The sequence below is a fragment of the Lepidochelys olivacea genome, assembly GCF_965140295.1.
Source record: "Lepidochelys olivacea isolate rLepOli2 genome assembly, chromosome: 14".
Lineage (NCBI taxonomy): Eukaryota > Metazoa > Chordata > Testudines > Cheloniidae > Lepidochelys > Lepidochelys olivacea.
Genome location: NC_140424.1, coordinates 30,056,978 through 30,074,666, shown reverse-complemented (window position 1 = coordinate 30,074,666; position 17,689 = coordinate 30,056,978). Strand labels below are relative to the sequence as shown.

Sequence of the window (17,689 nt, the reverse complement as noted above, 5' to 3'; positions counted from 1 at the left end):
GGAGCTAAGGGGAAGGAGCCCTCTGGCCCAGGGGAGCTGACAGAAAAATGCTGATGGAGTCCCCTCTCCTCTCCCTTCCATTAGATCTCAGCCGAGTTCCCTAGGATGGGTCACCATGTGGCCCAGCTGGCTCTATTTGTCAGCGATCCAGACAAGGACATCAGCCGGCAGGCCAGGGAGGGGACTTACCGGCTCTACCAACTGCTGCTCCAACAGAGGGGTAAGGAACCCAGTTGGGGCACGGAACCCAAAAGGGGACTGAGAGTGACCACAGTTGGATAATGGATCCCCAGACCATTTCTCTCAGACTGACCCCAGCTGTAGGACAAGTCTCTCTCTGCCTCTGTTCTTCTCCACTCCACTGTGGAGCCACCAATGGGATTGGAAGGACACAGAAACTGCAAACAGAATGAGGAGAAAAGTCTCTCTCTCTCTCTCTCTCTTCCAGACCTGATCATATATGACGCAGAAGATCTCTGGTGCTATGACTGGCACCAGGACAGAAGGCTCTTAGGCTACAAGAATACAGCCAGAGTGGGGGAGGTAAGGGCACTGTGCCAGGGCATGACACAGCTCAGGGGGTGTGGCTGGCTGGGTTTCCTGCAGTGGATGCCTCCTGGAGACAGGAAAAGAGCCCACTCCTAATTTCCAGCTCAGAGTTCCTCATCCGGCAACCAGTGAGACAGGCTGGTGCTAAAGGTCCCACATTGGAACCTCGCTAGTTGCCGTGATTTGAGTGCCTTACATGGCTGCATTGCTCCGTGGCATAAGGAGGATCCCCGGGTGGGTGAGTTAATATAGGATTATGGCTCTGGGTGTCTCTCTGCTCCTTGTCCCCCTGGCTGAACCCCAAGTGTCTGAGAGGAGAGCCCTGAGTCAGTCGGTCACGATTGCTTGATCAGACCCTTGTTTAATTCCCTGCACCCTGCAGAAGCAGAGAAAGGAGGTGGGCTTTGCCCAATTCCATTGCCAGTCAGGAAGCAGAATGCCCCAACCTGGGAACTGGGTAGGGGACATAGTGAGCTCCAGAGCCAATATGGACCACATGCGCCCCCCTCACGTCTCCAGCCCTGGCCAGGGAATGGCAGAGTATCTGGATCTCAGCCACTGTTCCAGAGAAGCACATTGTCACTGACCCAAGTTGCGGCTACTTCCTGCACAAGTAGAAAATTAAAGACACCCCCCCACCCCCATCTCACAACTGTGGTGAGAATATCCAAACCTTCGAACACACTGTAACACAGTGCCCCCAGCCTGGAGTCAAAGGTGAAATGGGTGATTGCCACAACATCACAGAGGAGGCCTTGGAGTGGCTCCTGGATCGACAAGGGCATCGACAGAACGCTGCTCCACAGACGCCCCGTGAGAGAGACTGTGTGAGCTTGTTCCGCCTCCCACAAGCTAAATTGCTGCAGCGGAAGAAAAGTCTCCGAGGAGTGTCTGTGATGGGGACTGGGCCATGAGTCTCCTTGTCCTTGTCAGGCTGCAGGTTGGATTCCCTGTGAAGAAACCAAGGAGATGCAGGGGCCATTCCCAGCAACAAGAGAAATCACTAAGCTGGGGTGAAGAGACCTTTGGTCTGTCAGCTCCAACCCCCTCGCCCCCCACAACACACACACACACTCCTCTAGCCACGGAGGTGCAGGAGATCTCTCTGCTGGAAGCAACACAGGGACCCCTGTCATCTCTGTGCCCTGCACAGCAGAGTGGGCCTGCTCACACACATTAGAGATCCATTTCCAGCCCATCCTGGCCCCTGTCAGAAATTGCCCTCCCGAAAGAGCCACTGGAGTCTTTGGTCCCTCAGCATCTGCCACCTTTTAATAAAGGGGCTTCCCTGAGCCCTGGGACCCTGAAAGCCTCCTGGGGAATGAACTGCCTTGGCCACAGCAGCTCTCTTCCCCGCCCTTTGGGGCACTAGATGCCATTGTACTGCCAGGACTTGGAGGCTGGCTCTGGCCAATCTGCTCGAGCATCATGTCCTCTTGGTTTTAGGTCTTTGGAAAATTCTTCTCCATCGGTCAGAAAAGATCCTTCCTTCAGACAGCAGTGCTGGCCATCCACGACCCTGTGCTGCGTGTCAGCCAGGCTGGGCTGGTGCTCGTCTACTCCCTCCTGGGGGAAGCCCAGCAACTGATGGGGGTCACGGTAAGCAGCTGCAATCGACTCAGGAGCTTGGGGTGGGAGCCAGGGCCTCATTCCCATCCTATCGCCTTTCGCTGGCCTGGTGGCAAGGAGCCTAGTGGGGACTTCTGGACTTCATGGACTTCTCTTCTTTGGATGTGGGGCTCTGCTATCACTCCTGGAAAGGACAGGAGAGTCCCCTAAGAGCCCTCTGGGAACCTTTCCTGCCCCACAGAGCTGCCCCATTTCCCCATAGCCTAGTGTCCATGTCACCTGAGCCACTATCGAGAGTTGCTCCCTTCCCCGGCAGCCTGGGAGGCCAAGGACTGACTGATGATGGCGACCGAGCAGGAAGGGCTGAGGCACATGGGCGTGGGAAGCTGGTGTTGCTGCTGGTAGGGCTGGACCCGCTCTTGAGAGATTGGGAGGATTCAGTCAGCAGGGGCTGCTGACCTGCCTCGTTCACCAGGGCTGCCATTCTGTGGCTTCAGCTTTTGTCACTAGGGTGACTTGGGGAAAGGTCTCAACCTCTCCCCATCCCACTTCACTGCTGCCAGAATCCCTCCTGCCCCCCGCCACCCTGCTAGAGCCCCCTCCCTACCCTACCTGGGTGGGGGTGGAGGTAGGGGTGGAGGAGAGGGTTCTACAAACTTGAACGGTCTCCCCAGGTGGGTTGGAGGTGGAACAGCTGTCAGGGGCACTGATGGGGAGGTGGCAGGAGCCCACCCGACAAGGAGGGGGGTTGGCACTAGGTCACTAGAGAGGACAGCAAGCCTCCATCCTGGGGGTCGGGAGGGTGAATCCACCACTAAGACATGAGCAGTTGCTGGGTGGAAATGATGGTGCTAGTTCTAGGTGCCCTTAGTCCTCCCTGATTCCTGGGGAGTGTCTCAGTCTCTGACATGTTCTCGTTCCCCTGCAGCACGAGGATGTCACAGCCAAGGTCATGGGCCAACTTCACATCATCCGGCACTTGCACCAGATGCCTGAGGTTCTGCAAGGGCTGTGGCTCGTCTGATGCTCTTAGGTTCCCCTCCCTGTTCAGCAAGTCCCGCTCCCTGCTGCAGGTACTGCTCTGTCTCACTGTAAATGCGGGGCTAGTGGAAGCGGAAATGGAGGCCCCTGGCACTCACAGAAATTCTCTGCCCTCTCGGTGGAGCCGGGTCCTTCCCTTTGCCTCCCAAATTCCTTCATCTGGGGCAGGAGCTCTTTCTCTCCCACCCATATCCCTCCCCTCTTTCCTTGATCTCACTCCCATCCCATTGCCCGTGCTCCCAGGCAGAGATCTTCCTGCCCCATATGGCGCAGAAGGACCTTTGTGTCAGGGCTACAGACTGTCTGCCCAACTGAAGCTCAGGAAGCTCCACATTTGCGGAGGTGAGGATGGGACAGAGCCTCAGGGCTAGCTTCATCTCCTGCCCTTTATTCTTCTTTGGGCTCTAAGAGTCTGACATGAAGAGGAGCCTCCTCCCCCCACGTCTTCTAGGCCCTGGGGTGTGTGACAGCCTCCCAGATGGCTGCAGTCAGAAGCTGAACCACCTCAGGGAGCAGTGGGGACAGATCCCTTGTCCTAGGAAACCAAGCAGTGGTAGTTCTCAAAGAGGCTGAGAGGGAAGAGCCCGCTCCCTCATGGAGGTAAGAGCCATTGACTTCTTTGGGCATCTGGGTTTCTTGGGGGAGAAATGGGATACCTGCTGCCTAGCCTGGCTGGGAGCTTCCCCCATCCCTGGGACAGAGACATCTCCATCAATGTGCCACCCTTGTTTTTTTCCTAGCAAGAGACTCCCCAGAGAACTCCTCAAACCTGTTCTCCTGGGAGCGTTTCTGGGAGGAGGCTCCAACTCCATCATGCAGTCTCTTTCACCTAACTTCTCCGCTCTCCAGCTCCACTTCCCGCAGCAGGACAAACGGACCTTCAGCTCCTAGAGAACAGACTCTGACCTACGTCTGATCAGCAATGGGGTTTCACCATCCCCGCAGCAAACCTGTCAGCCGGGCTGGACCGGATTTGAAGGAGGAGGGTATCTAACAGGGTGGCTTGGCCTATGGCTGCCTAGCCTGGGGCTAGGCCATATTGATGACCAAGTGAGCCCCATCTGAGAGGAAACAAGGGAAAACACCAGCAAAAGTACAGAAGCAGAGCAAGCTGTTCAGTCGACGGCCTTGGGCCAAAACCTGGAGTCCAGGGTAGGACTGGGTTCTCTCACCGTCCGTAAGGAAGGGGACACAGAAGTCCATAGAAACCCAAGAAGGGCAGGCCAAGCCGAAATCAGGCGGAGGAAGAACTCCCCACGAGGGTGGAAGGCCTTGTTTCTGTTCAAGACATTTTTGGACTTTGTTTGGAAGGAGCACGACCCAGGAAGGAGTGGAGTAAAGGCCAGTCACCTGGTTGGAGGCTTGAGTTCTCAGCCAACAAACTGCAAGAGCGAGTATCAGCGGGGTTGCTAGCCCAGCTAGAAAGCGGTGACACGAGGCCTGGGCAGCATCTAGCGGTGAGTGAACTCTGGTACGCACCTGCTTCCATTCTGGAAACAGCCTGGTATTGGAGAGTGGGTGGGGAGAGCAGGGAGGTGGCAGGGGTTCCTGAGGCTGGGGTGGGGAGTAAGCTGTGGGTCTGGGAGGGGAAGGACACGGCCCAGCTTGTGGGAGGGATCCTGCTGGCTGTGTCTGGAGCCCTGTGTAGCCTCTTCTGTGGGAAGTTCCCATGGATCAGTGGGGCCTGAATCTCTCCTGCTCCTTTGGTCTTTTTAGGCTTCACAGGAGATGTCTGGTGAACTGCCCTTGGACTCTGGGCCCAGCACCGCTCAGAAATTATTCGCTACCTTCAGAGAGACAGGGCACAGCTCAGCCTGTTGGGTAGGCTGGAGACTCACACTTCACTCGAACACACAACGCTGAGGTGCTTTGGGAAGCACAGTAACAAAGAAGAGATTTCAGTGAAACTAAGCAAGAGAAAGAGACAAATTTCAAACAGACAAAGAAAACAAAACACACTTTGTAGTGACGTAAACTGAACCTTAACAAGTCACAATCTTTGCCTTAGCTGTTTCCAGACTAACATCTCAGCTTTCCTAACAGACCTTCTTTGATGTCCCTGTAGGGTACAAAACTTCTCTGTCGAATCCGCGGATTTGATTGCTTCTTCTTCTGGTTTCAGACCCTCTGTTCTCCTTCTGGGCTGCCTGGACCCTGATTGTAACATCTCTCTGGCCCAGCTGCTTACACAGATGTGTGCTGCAGCCAGCCCAATGCAGGGGGCAGTGGGGACAGATGATCTCATCCCGTCAGACCAAGCAACAGGGGTCCCAGTGAGGCTTAGATGGAAGATCCCAGGCATGTCCTGGAGGTAAGAACCGTCCACTCTTCTGGGCACTTGGGGCTGTTGCAACAAAGAGGGGCTCCTGTTCCATAGCCTATTTGTCCTCATGACTGTGTTTTTTTATTCTCAGAGGATGCGTCCGGGACCCTGGAGACTGTTTCGTGCAGGAGGTTTGAGCGGGGAGAGATCAGTCACTGTCATGACCCATGGCTCATTAACCCGGGTGTGCAGGGTTCCTGGGAGCAGCCACCCTCCAGCACGCCACCTGGAAGCCTACGAAAAACTGCTTACCGAGGACTGACGAAGTCCAGACCCAGTTTGAGGCTCTGTTGGCGGAGACCCAGAGCAGCTAATCGGCCCCCACGACCTCCTTAAACCAGCAGCAGGAACAAGAAGCTGTCTGAACACCCGAGCTCCCACCCGCCCCCTCTGGACCGTGTGTTGGCTGTTCCTGCTCCCACTCCCCAGGCTTGATTTCCTGGCATCCGGACTCGGGGTGACTCATCTGACTTGAGGTGCTGAACACAATTTGGTCTTTTGCTTCTGCTCTTCCAGTGTCCTGACCCAGCTGACTCTCGACTCCTGTCTTGTGAGTGTGGACTCTGCCTCTGACCACTAGATCTGGCTGCCCATGACTCGGCCATGACACTGACTTTTCTACAATTCCTCCAGTGCCCTTTTCTGCTCTCCAGCTCTGCTCTCCCAGCAAGACACACCGATCCCTGGCTCCCAGAGTCCTGCTTGCCTGCTAGTCAAGGGCTCAGGGGGAGAGCTTGTCTTGCCCCCTCCCCCACCACAGCTGCTTTTCCTCTGGGACTCTCCCTAGCGCAAAGGAGAATCAGTCCTGGCAGCAATTCAGGAAGTCACAGAAGGGAAGGTCTGCTCAGCTCCCTCTGCAATTCCACTGCCCGAGACCATTACGAGTGGGTGCCCAGTGACTGCGCCAGCAGCTCCTTGAGAGACTCCTGGGGCAGGGTAGTCGTGTTTCCCGGTGACCTCGGGAAGCCATGCAAAGAGTGCGGCATTAAGGAGACTCTCCTGCTGTCCCAAAGGGTTTCTGTTCTCCTGCACGGTCAGACCGTGGGGCCGGCTGGCAGAATGGGGAAGAGCTGGTTGGTGATGAGTTGGAGGAATCACCATAGAGGTGGCAGCAGCTGCAGATCCTGGAGTCGCCTGTGGTCGGGTTACCATGTGTCCGGATTTTCCCGGACATGTCCGGCTTTTTGGGTTTTAAATTGCCCTCCGGGAGGAATTTGTAAAACTCTCCAAAGGGCCGGGATTTCCCTCCCAATGCAGCACTCTGGGGGCATGGGGTGAGGACCTGTGCGCTGTGCGGGGGAGAACGGCACTTTCTGGCTCCGCACCCCAGACACACTGCTCTGAGCAGCAGGGTAAGGGGGCCGGGGGGCTGGAGAAGGGGCATGGGGTCCAAGGGACAGTCAGGGGACAGTGAGCAGGAGGGGTTGGATGGGTCAGGGGTTCTGCAGGGAGCCTGTCAGGGGGTGGGTATATGGAGAGGGGTCAGGGGTGACAAGGGACAGGGAGCGGGGAGGTTGGATGGGGCGGATGTTCAGGGGCAAGGTCAGGGGCAGGGAGTAGGGGGGGTTAGATGGGTCGGAGATTCTGCGGGGGCAGTCAGGGGACAGGGAGTGGTTGGATAGGTGTGGGAGACCTGGGGGTCTGTCAGGGGGTGGGGGTGCGGATAGGGGGAGGGGCAGTCAGGGGACAGGTACAGGGGGAAGTTCTAGGGGGGCAGTTAGGGTGGGGGGGTCTAAGGAGGAGGTAGTTGGAGACAGGGAGAAGGAAGGCTTAGACAGAGGGTGGGGTCCTGGGGGGGGCGATCAGGGGACAAGGAGCAGCAGGGGTTGGATGGGTTAGCAGTTCTGTGTGGGGCAGTCAGGTGGCAGGAAGTGGGAGAGAGTAGATAGGGGGCAGGGCTACAACTCCCCCCGCTCCCCCTCCTGCCCCCCCGGAGTGTCCTCTTTTTGGAAAGTTCAAATATGGTAACCCTACCCTATGGGCCAAGCCTCCACTCCTGAGAGTTCAGGCGAACCTCCCCCTGTTCTCAGGGAGTCTTTGGCTTTCGCGGCTGGGCCTGCCTGCCGAGACAGAGGACTCAGTGTTTCCATCAGGCTGCTCAGCTGCAAATGCAGCCACCCAAAGAGGTGAAGAATGGAAGCGAAAGAGCAAAGCTGGACCCTCCGCTGAGCTCCTGCCATCAAGTGAGCCCAGCCTGGGAGAGACGAGGGAAAGCTCCAAGGTGGCTGGTAGCTGCAGGAATCCAGGGGAGGAGAAATAAATAGTTCATGATGAATCCTACGGGCTTTGTCTTGTGTGGTGAAGGGTTTAAAATGGGTCTAGTTACTATCACATTCAACTTTACAATGGCTGTGTCTGATTGAAGGGCAGGTCTGGAAAGGTCAGAGGTCACTCTAGGAGCTTCAAGTCTCCGATTCTGTCCCTATTGCCTTCTTTAACCAGCTGATCTCAGCCCAACACATCCCTCAGGTGGTCGCAGTGGTGAGCTCTTTCCCCCTTTTTCTGGATTAGCCGCCAGCATGGGGACTGGATACATGTGGCCAAGGAAATGGAGAGGCGTGGGGGTCACTTGCAGAGGCATGCAGAGAACTTGCAGAGTTGCCTGTTAATGCAGCTCCTATGGGGGAGCATGGTAGGGTACTGTGCACGCAGGGGCACCATTTCCAATTTTGGTGGTGGCTGGGAGGATAATTTCACCATGATTCAAAGGGCTACTTCGGCTCCTGAAAACTCTAGTGTTTTGGCAGATAACTTAGCAAAGAGCTGACAGGAATTCTTGCCAGACTGCTTTCCGGGGAAGACAGCTATAAGAATGGATCCAGGGAATGGTTCTGTATCTCTGAGCTGTTTGGACACTTTCAGGGAACATTCCAGATGCAAGACAGAGATCCCCAAAGTTATCCTGGGTACCCCTGAGAGACTTATGGAAAACTAGCAGATACCATCTCTGCTGTCACTTTGCACTGACAAACTTGGACTGTCCGAACCTGTTCATGTATTTTACCTGCTTTAAGCTCTCAAGAACTTTCACAAATAAAAGAAAGAAAATTAAATAAATGACGTAGTTACACCGATATAGAGCCGTAGCATAAACCCAACCTCAGAGTTGTCCCATTGAAATGGAATTATTCACAGCAGTCATTAAAGTTAAACATGCACGTAATGGTTTCCAGGGCCGAGATTAAGGCCACAGTTTACGAGAGGGGCAGATGCAAGAAGAGAAGAGCGGTGCAAAAACTGAAATACCACATGCAACTTGGCCCAAACAATGCAGCATGACAAATAAACTCATCTTGTTATACAGTAATAGAGCTGGTTCAAAATGGTTTTACACTCACAATGCAACCTTTGAACTAGAAATGCCACTTTGGATTACATTGATCATTTGAAAAGAGTTCCCTTTTAAAAAAAAGCATTTTGGATTTCTCTGCCCCCTTGAGAGAGAACTTGGAGTTTTTCCCACCAAAACTAAACAAAAATTTGATCATTAAAAACATTTGCAAATAAGTTTGAAGAATATCGGGGGGGGGGGGGGAAGAGTGGTTTCTTCTTCAATTTTCATGACCCTCCCCACCCCCACTATTTTTGACCAGTTCTAATTATGAATAAATGTCTGTCTGTCCATGAATGATAAATATGTCTGCTACTGAAACATTTACAAACAACGGCTCTCATCAGGAGCACTGAGGTCACATTACGCAGAGAAACACCCAGGCCTGCAGGGTTCACATTCTCAAAGACATAAACCGGCCCAGGACGGGAATGTCACACACAACACAGCGTGACTGGCCCGGGTTGGTTAGGTGCATGTTTTGCTGTTGCTGGTGAATTGTGCTTTTTTGAGGTGGGGGGGAGTTATATTTGAAAGGAGTTCTTCATCCTCTCCCATTCTCATCCAGGGGAGACCAGGGCCCACCACTTTTTACTGTCCATAAGTGTGAGCGACTGGATGAGGGGGGAGAGAAAGGAGCGGAGGGGGGCGTGTTTTGGGGGCAAGAGGCAGCGTGAAGTGGGAGCTCAGGGAGAAAGACGGCGTGGGGGGGGCGTCAGGGAAAGGGGCAGTTTGAGGGGGCAGGACCTCGAGGAGAAGTGGTGGCACAGGGACTGGGCCACAGTTTGGCTGCCAGCAGCCCCCTCCCCCCACTTTTAGGAAGCTTTTGCCCATCCTGCCCTCATCCCAAATACATTTGTGACAGTAAGAAAACTTTGAGCAACAAGGAGACTCAGAGACCCACAATATAACCACTAAAATCCTCACCCGCCCCTAGAACAGGGTGAACAAAACTAAAATTTTTCCAAGTTTTTGATGAACCAAAAAGCTTTATAAAAAAAAAAAAAAGACCCAGGAACATTTCAAGGGTTGTAACTTTTTGAATTTTTAAAATAAAACTGAAGGACATTTTTAAACAAAAAATTGTTTCAAGCTGAAAAATCAAAATGGTTTGTTTGGAAAGTGTCTAAACGAAATGCTTCGACTTTTTAAGAACTGGGGGGAAGGGCTGGATGTGAACAATTCAGCAGACCAGACATGAATTCGCAAACTGCTGAATTGGCATTTTTCACCTAAAAAAGGTTTAGATGAAAAGTTTTGCCGAGTCTAATCCCCACCATTGAGGGGCATCGTAAGAGTGATCAGCTCTTCTAGCTGGTTCCCCAGCCCAAGTCTGTCTCCATTTAATGGGTCCCTCGCCCCATTCTGGTTTAGGGTTGCCAATTTTAATTGGACGTATTCCTGAAGATTTTATCACAAGACATAATCTTTAATTAAAAATTAATCTTTAATTCCTGTAGACTCCCGGTCATCCTGGAGAATTGGCAATGCTACTCCAGTTTCCTGGGCCACACCCGTGTCCCCACCTAATGGATCCCTTCCTCTGGGTTCCTGGGTCAAGCGTCTGTCCACCATTAGCAGGTCTCCTTCCCCATTCTCCAGGGCTGGGTCTCGATTCCTGTTTCAGGTTCCCTGGGCCTGGGACTCGTCCCTGTCACACACTGCGGGGAGCTCAGATTCCTGAGAATCCTGCGGACTTCCAGGCTGCTGGGAGGGATGAGTCAGCAGCTTCCTGAAGACGAGTCGCGAGTAGGCAAACACTTTCCCTCTACCTTTCCAAAACCCACATCGGTATAGTGAGACTAGCACCCTCACCACTGCCCTGCCACCACTGCACGCACCATGAGACGATTCCAGGACGCTGGCACTGAAACAAAAAAAGAGAGAGAAAGGCCCCATGACTAAGGGACTCCGTTAAATCATCCCACTGGGGAATGTCAGGGCAGCGAAAGCTGAGGCTGGTGCCTTGGCTCAGTTAGGCAGAGCTCCTGGTCCAGCTGAGGAGGGGTAGGAAAGGCTGGATTTGAGCCGTTCCACTGGCAGAAAAAGAGATGGCACGGGTGGGGGGACAAGATGTGCAAATAGCATCTCTGGTTTTCACCTGCATCCACAGTGCTCTGCCCAGTGATGCGCAGAGCATTCCCTGATATTCCGGAATTGCTCAGATGTGATCTTGTAAAGAGATCAGTCCAGCTTTTCCGGGACTAATTCCACAGTGCTCTCCTTACGAGCCCCCTACCACGGCAGCCTCCTGTGCCTCTGTAAATGCATCGGGTTTGGTGCAGATCCAGGGTCTCTCACTGCTGCATCGCCAGCTGCTGACCCCATTCACATCGTTCAGATACGCGCAGTCTCCTCCTCCTCCTATCGGAAACCTGCAAGAGAGAAGCCAGGGAGCTGGTGTCAGGTAGGAGTTGGACATTTCCCATCAGTCACAGGCAGGGAGAGACGCTCTCGCACAGTGCAGGGAGCTGCTGCACTCACAGCCCCTCACGATTCCCCTTCCTGCACCTGCCACAGGCCCCAGCTAGAAAGGGGGCAGTGGGACAGCAAGGCCAGGAAAGTTCTCATATCAACTGACCTCCATGGAGCATTTATGCCAGGTGGGTATTAACCCAGTTCCTACTCCCTCCCCCAGCCCCGCACACCCAGCTGGGTCTGGATGGGCCCCTGCAGGCCCAACCCACCCAAACTGCCCCGGGTGCAGGTTCCAGGTGACTTTCAGCGTGGCGAGGAGCAGCAGTAACTCCGCACAGAAGAGCTGGGTCCAGGGCTCCCTGGACAGTTTACATCACCTCTCAGGCCAGAGGCCTGTCAGGACAGGCTGTATTGCAGCGGGCGGCTGGAGTGAAATGCCAGCAGCACAAACCCAGCGGCCATGGGGTTACCCCAGCCACTCACACAGAGCTTCCCGTGAGAGCTGGAGGCCAGCGCTTCCCACCTGGAAACAGGGTGGGATCCAGGCCCACAGACAAATCCTCCCCCATGGTCCCATCCTGGCTACTCACAGTAGTCATGTGCTGGGCTGGGAGGAGGCCCAGCACTACTCTTTGGGCAGGCCCGGATCTCCCTGCCCTCAGGCCACCAGCCTCTGGCTCGGGGTGAGATCTGTCCCAGAGAAGGGAGAACCCAGCTCACAGCCACCTGAGCAGATGGCTGTGGATGGCTCCCCCACCAGCATCACCCCAGACGAGCTCTGATGGGATGGCAATGATGCACCCAGAGCCTTCTGCTGGGGTGGGCGCCCACAGGGTGGCAGATTTCAGGGTTAACACCCCAGTGAGATGCCTGTTTACCCAGTTTGGGTAAATTGGCGTCACAATAGCCATCACGGACGGTGTCTAAAAATCGCATCTCTGCATCCCATCCAGAGGGGACATGTTCCCAGACAATATGGGGATAATTGAAAACCCCCATTATTATTCGGTTTTCTGCTTCTGTAGCCTCTCTAATCTCTGAATTTCACAGTCCCCATCCTGGTCAGTAGTATACTCCTGCTGCTAGATTCTTATTCTTCAAGTGTGGAATTTCTATTCTTAGAGATGCTAGGATACAGTTGGATTTGTTTAAGATTTTTACTCTAATTTACTCTATACTTTCCTGGACATGTAGTGGCACTCCCTGGCCAGCGTGACCTACTCTGCCGTTCTTTCAGTGCTGATGGTCCAGGGTCAAACCCTGCTATCGGCTCAGCTGGGGTTTGGTTATTTGATCACACCCACATCCCACTGAAATCCCTCTTGGGATGTCGTCTGGGCCATCTCTACTGTACCCCCGTTCTCATGGCAGCCCCAGGCACTCAGCGTTTGTGACTATTAGGCGTCTTTAACGCAGATTGCCCCACTAAAGCCAGACAGATCTGAAAGCTTTGGCCAGTCTCCCAGCAGACAACACTTGCTTCCACCCATCACTAATACGCAGAGTACATAGCACTGACTGGTGAGTCGGCTGAACTCGGTATCTCAGACACCAGGGACCCAAAGCCCAGGGAATTCACAGAGGACTTACAGGTTGTTGAATTTGGTGCCATTGGCCCATTTCCAGAGCTGCCCAGGGTCCCTCCGGAGGCCAATCCAGTGGTCAAATCTGCCTTTATAGCGCAGCAGGAAAGCCTAAAAACAGCAGAGGGAGAGGTGGGTTCAGAGCACAGGCTATGTGCACCAGAGACTCACAGGGATACGCTGACAGGCTCTGTTTTCAGGGAACGGCTGGGGATTTTTGCCTCCCTCTTGCCCAGCTCTGGGTAATTCAGTTTTAACTTTCCCATCCCAAACCCAGGTCCCCCTCACATCAATCCGCCCTGGGCTGGAGCAGCTCTTGGGTGCTGCTGGGTCTAAGCTGCCCCCACACCTCTCCATAGAAGGCCACATTCTGTGTCAAAGCCTCACCTTACAGAACAACTGAGCTCCCCTCCCCATCACAGGGGAAGGGGAAGGGGAAGGGGAAGGAAAGAGCCCAGCTGAGCTCAATAAGGGATGCTGGGAAGGGCCAGGGATGAGAGAAGAGCCACCAAATCCTCAGTCAGAAGGGGCCAGGGCTAAGAGGAGCCCCCCCATCCTCATCTGGCTACCCAAGAGCACTGGCTCTTCAAGTCAATCTGGGATCTCAGTACCCCTTTGGCCCCATGCCACCCAGAAGACACTCAAGGCAGCCTAGCCCGAGAGAGGGGCGGTCTCCTTTTGAGAGGGCTGACAGTGAGTGATCCCTGCAATCAGACACGGACACTAGAGGTGCCCCGGGCCAGCCAGCAAGGCCTGGCATTCAGCAGCTGGAAGCTCATTTACTCAGAGCTGCTCCTCGAGCCCAGGTTCTCCTGCAGCAGCTGCTGAGCCAAGACCAGAACGTTGCAATTCGAGCATCTCTCACCATTTCCTGCTCACTGTTGATCTCAGCCAGGGAGGCGCTGAGCACAGAGCAGTGGGTCAGGCTGCAGGTCCAGTTCCTTTCGGCCTCAGAGAAATAGTAGCATTTCCCTCGGTATCCGATCCAGCCGTCTGGGCATGCGGGGCCAGCAATGGGCCCCGGTTCAGCTGACGGACACTAAAGTCTCCACATTGAGAATGAGACAACGACACGTGGTGTGAGCGAGACCCGCCACCTGCCAACGAGGAGAACAGGGGGAGATCAGCCCCTGCACCCCAGGCTTCTGAGACACCTCGAACCAGGGTGGGTACTGAAAGGCCGTGAGGGAGCCAGGAGGACGCTGGGAATCCAGCCCCAGAGGGGGGTTATCTGACTCTGCTCTTACTCTCTTGGGTTCACATTCAACAGAGATGCAGCTGACAAACTGCTCATGCCATGAAGCCCAGGACAGAGAGCTGGGCCCAAGCTCAGCGTTACAACACGGAGTGGGCAGAGAGCTGCAGAGGGAGGGGACAGTTACCACGGGGCCAGCAGGGGGGCAATAATTAATGGGTAGGAGATTAACTTCAACATGATTTGCCAGCTCTAGTACCCCAAGGAGTTCTGCTAGCCTGGACTGCTGCCCCCTCCTCCTGCTCTGCGCTTTGCTTCCCTGGAGAGGTAGGTTGAGATGAAGACGGGAACAAACTCCCTTCCCTTCAGGAGTCCGAACGCCCGCTGCCCGGCCTGTCCAGCGCAGCCAGCCAGGTTCACAGTCACCATAAGCAGCTGCCATCTGCGCTCGCACACGCTGTCTGTGCAGGCGGGGACGTCAATAGCGCGACGAGACCCTGCCCTGCCGAGGTCACCAATGGGTGGGTTTCATGCTGCGTTAAGGGAGGTGTCCGTACTGCGTTCCATGGCTCCTTTCAGTGACACGCCAGCACCTGCCCAGCACTGGGCACGACCCGGGGATGCAGGAAGGCCAGGCTGGCACCTCAGGGCGACACGCTGCAGGCAGAGGGCCCAGCTCATTGCTGCCCTGCACTGTCAATCACCCCCACTCTGCACGGGTATCAGTGACCGTGCCTGGGGCCCGGCAACAGTGACTTGGACCCAGAGTGCTCAGAGATGGGCTGGGGGAGCTAATGTCAGTCCCGACACAGAGAGTGCCCAGGTGCAGGGGTCTGGAAGGGAGCAGGAGGAGGATCTTGGAGGAACATCCCCCAGGAATCCTCTGTCCCAGGGGCAGAAGCCAGACAGGCCAGGAGGAGAGACTGACTGCGGTGGCTCCAGGGGGAATGGGATGTGCAGAGAGGGGGAAGGGAAGGGCGAGAACTCACCTGCCAGGAGAATGATAAGAACTAAGAACATGATTGCGAGGGCGACTGCGAGCACAACTGTACATGTCTTGTAGTTACATTTCCTGCAGTTAGGACGAGGGTCTGAAACAGAAAGACCCTTCCGGCAGGGCCGCAAGCACACGTCTCCCCGACAGCCCCAGGGCTGGAGCTGCCTTAGAACAGTGGTTCTCACCCACCGGTTCGTGTACCCCTGGGGGTAAGCAGAGGTCTTCCACGGGGCACATCAACTCATTGAGAGATTTGCCTCGTGTTACGACAGGCTACATAAAAAGCACTAAGTCAGTACAAGCTAAAATTTCCTGCAGACAATGACTCGTTTATACTGCTCGATAGACTATACACGGAAAGGTACAGCGTTGATAGTCCAATTGATCTATTTCATAATTAAATACGCAACAATGAGAGAGTCAGCAATTTTTCAGGAATAGTGGCTGTGACATGTTTGTATTTCTATGTCCGATTTTGGAAGCAAGTTGTTTTTAAGTGAGATGAAACTTAGGAGAGTGCAAGACAAACCAGCCTCCTGACAGGGCGACAGTCCTCTGGAAAGGCTGAGAGCCACTGGACTCGAGCATGCACCGTTCTGTTGATTGCTCCTTCCCTCAGACGCTCTGGGAGAGGAGCCCGGAGGGCCAGGCAGGCTGGGGCTGGCCCCTCCTTCCCCTCAGCCCAGTGCCCTCCCCTGGGCACTCCCAGCCAGGCTGCCAGGAGGCCTGGTGAGCTCAGGGGCACAGAGATAAGGACCTGCATGTCCTCCCTGCATGTCCTGTCCTTGCTCCAACTGCCCCCCCACCATCCCCACCCCCATTCTGCCCCCTGCCGAGCGCTGGCTGGGCCCACACTGCCGAGTGCCCCTGTCCCCGCACACTGGGGCCTCACACTGGCCAGACACAGCAGAAGGGGGGAGAACGAACCAGGCAGAGATGGGCCAGGGCTGTCACAAGGGGTCTGACACACCCAGCCCAGGAGGGCCCTGCACAGCCCCACGACCTCCGCTGTGTGCGCCAGACAGCAGCTGTGAGCCAGGGATCGGTGCCCTGAGAGCCCCTGGGGGTGATCCAGTCCCTGCTACCCACAGACGGGGCATTGCTGGGCACTGGCTGCTGCCACTGAGAGCCTGGCCCCATGTGGGGAAGCCTCAGTGTCTCTCTCCAGCCTGTTCCCAGGCAGCGACACCCCATTACCTGGCTCTCCTCCAGTCTCCAGGTCTCCAGGTCTCCTCAACAGGCCACTCCTGCAGCGGCTCTTCGCTCCCAGCAGGTCCAGGTGCTGGCCCCATCGTCTCTCTCAGAGACGCTCGGGCTGCACACGCTGCTGGAGGCGCTGGGCTGGGGTCGGCTCCTCTTTGTGACTGGGTCCGATTCAGCAGCAGCGAAGCCGAGCTGGGGCGGGGGTCCTGGCCCTGCTTCCCCCTACACCCTGCTCCGGGCTCTCCAGCCGATCTGAAAGTCGAGACGGACCCAGCAGGACAGGTCAGTGAGGCGGGGGGGGGGAGGGGCACGATTTGTGGTTTCTCGTTCCCTGCCCAGCAGCCCAACCCCCAGCCAAAGGCTGTGCCATGATGATTGAACCCCCTTAAACGCCATGGCCCCTCCATCCCCCAGGGCTTCAGAGACCTGATCTGCTGAGGACCCCACCCGCCAGGCACCACCCACGCGTGACAGTCCTGCCATAAAACATTTGAACATTTTGACCCGTGACTTCACTTGCTGACCCGCTTCTGCCCTCAGCAAAGGCTCGAGGGGGAGGGTCCTCCGGCGTGTCCGGAACCCAGCGCCCCGCCCGCTGGCTGGCTCGGACAGTCCAAAATGACGTGCCTGGTTCTCAGACTTGTCCCTGCTGCTGGGGATCAGCTCTCACAGCAGGGCACCCCCAGGCTTTCTCCGGGAGAAGCCCCCCCAGCCCCCCCCAGCTGTCTGCTGCCGGGTTCCCGGTCCCTTCCCTCCAAGCAGCCGGGACTGTCGGCTCCTGGAGGCAGAAGACCCCGGGCTGGCCGGACCGAGTCAGACGCAGGACGGTTGTGCCCGAGGGGAGAGTGATAGTAATCCTGAACTTCAGCAAGGAGGAGCCAAGATGGCAATAAACGGGGTCCCACGTCATCGGGGTTGTAGTTGGGTTTGTAACCTCCCGCACCCCGCCTGCTCCTCCACCCCCAGACAGATTTATTCCCTCTCCCTGGGGGCAGAACTTTATCTCCATGTGCCCAGCTCTTCTCTCCTGCCCACAGACCCCCCATCTCCACTGGTCTCACTGCAGAGCAGGTCTGTTCCTTGCTGGTTTGCCTCCCCCTCCGACTATGGGCTGCTAAAGTGATCTCGGTTGGGCTGACAGCAAAGGGGGAGGGCGCTCAGGCAGTGCGGGGGGGGTTGGATCTTAGTCCCAAGAGCTCCAATCTCCAGCTAGGGAAAGTTCCGCCGGGCAGGTGGGTGCTGACCCCCCTCTGCCCGCGCCCCGCTCCACCCCCGCCCCCTTTCCAACCCCTTCCCCAAAGTCCCCGCCTCAACTCTGCCCCCTCCCTGCCCCTATTCCGACTCCTTCCCCAAATCCCTGCCCCGGCACCTGAGCGCCCCACAATCCCGCTCCTCCCCCTCCCTCCCAGCGCTTGCTACAGCGGTTTGGGGAGGGCAGAGAAGGGGCCGCTGGGAGGGGGAGGAATGGAGGCGGTTGGGT

The 17,689-nt window shown here is 55.8% G+C and overlaps 1 protein-coding gene, 1 long non-coding RNA gene and 1 pseudogene across 3 annotated transcripts in view; 2 read left to right on the top strand and 1 right to left on the bottom strand.

Moving 5' to 3' along the window:
* The window catches only part of LOC311531267 (C-type lectin domain family 2 member D-like), a 193,174-nt pseudogene that overhangs the window by 124,801 nt on the left and 50,684 nt on the right, over positions 1 to 17,689 (top strand). The window lies entirely within an intron of this gene.
* Positions 4,060 to 6,708, top strand: LOC311530187. Its single transcript, XR_014713951.1, has 3 exons — positions 4,060 to 4,616; positions 5,282 to 5,470; positions 5,574 to 6,708. It is a non-coding gene; the product is annotated as an uncharacterized lncRNA (long non-coding RNA).
* LOC311531263 (C-type lectin domain family 2 member D-like) lies at positions 11,038 to 16,298 on the bottom strand (the record flags this gene model as incomplete). Its single annotated transcript, XM_084648535.1, is given in 6 exon segments — positions 11,038 to 11,188; positions 12,822 to 12,925; positions 13,680 to 13,843; positions 14,999 to 15,100; positions 16,204 to 16,237; positions 16,239 to 16,298. Coding segments are annotated over 6 exon segments (615 nt in total).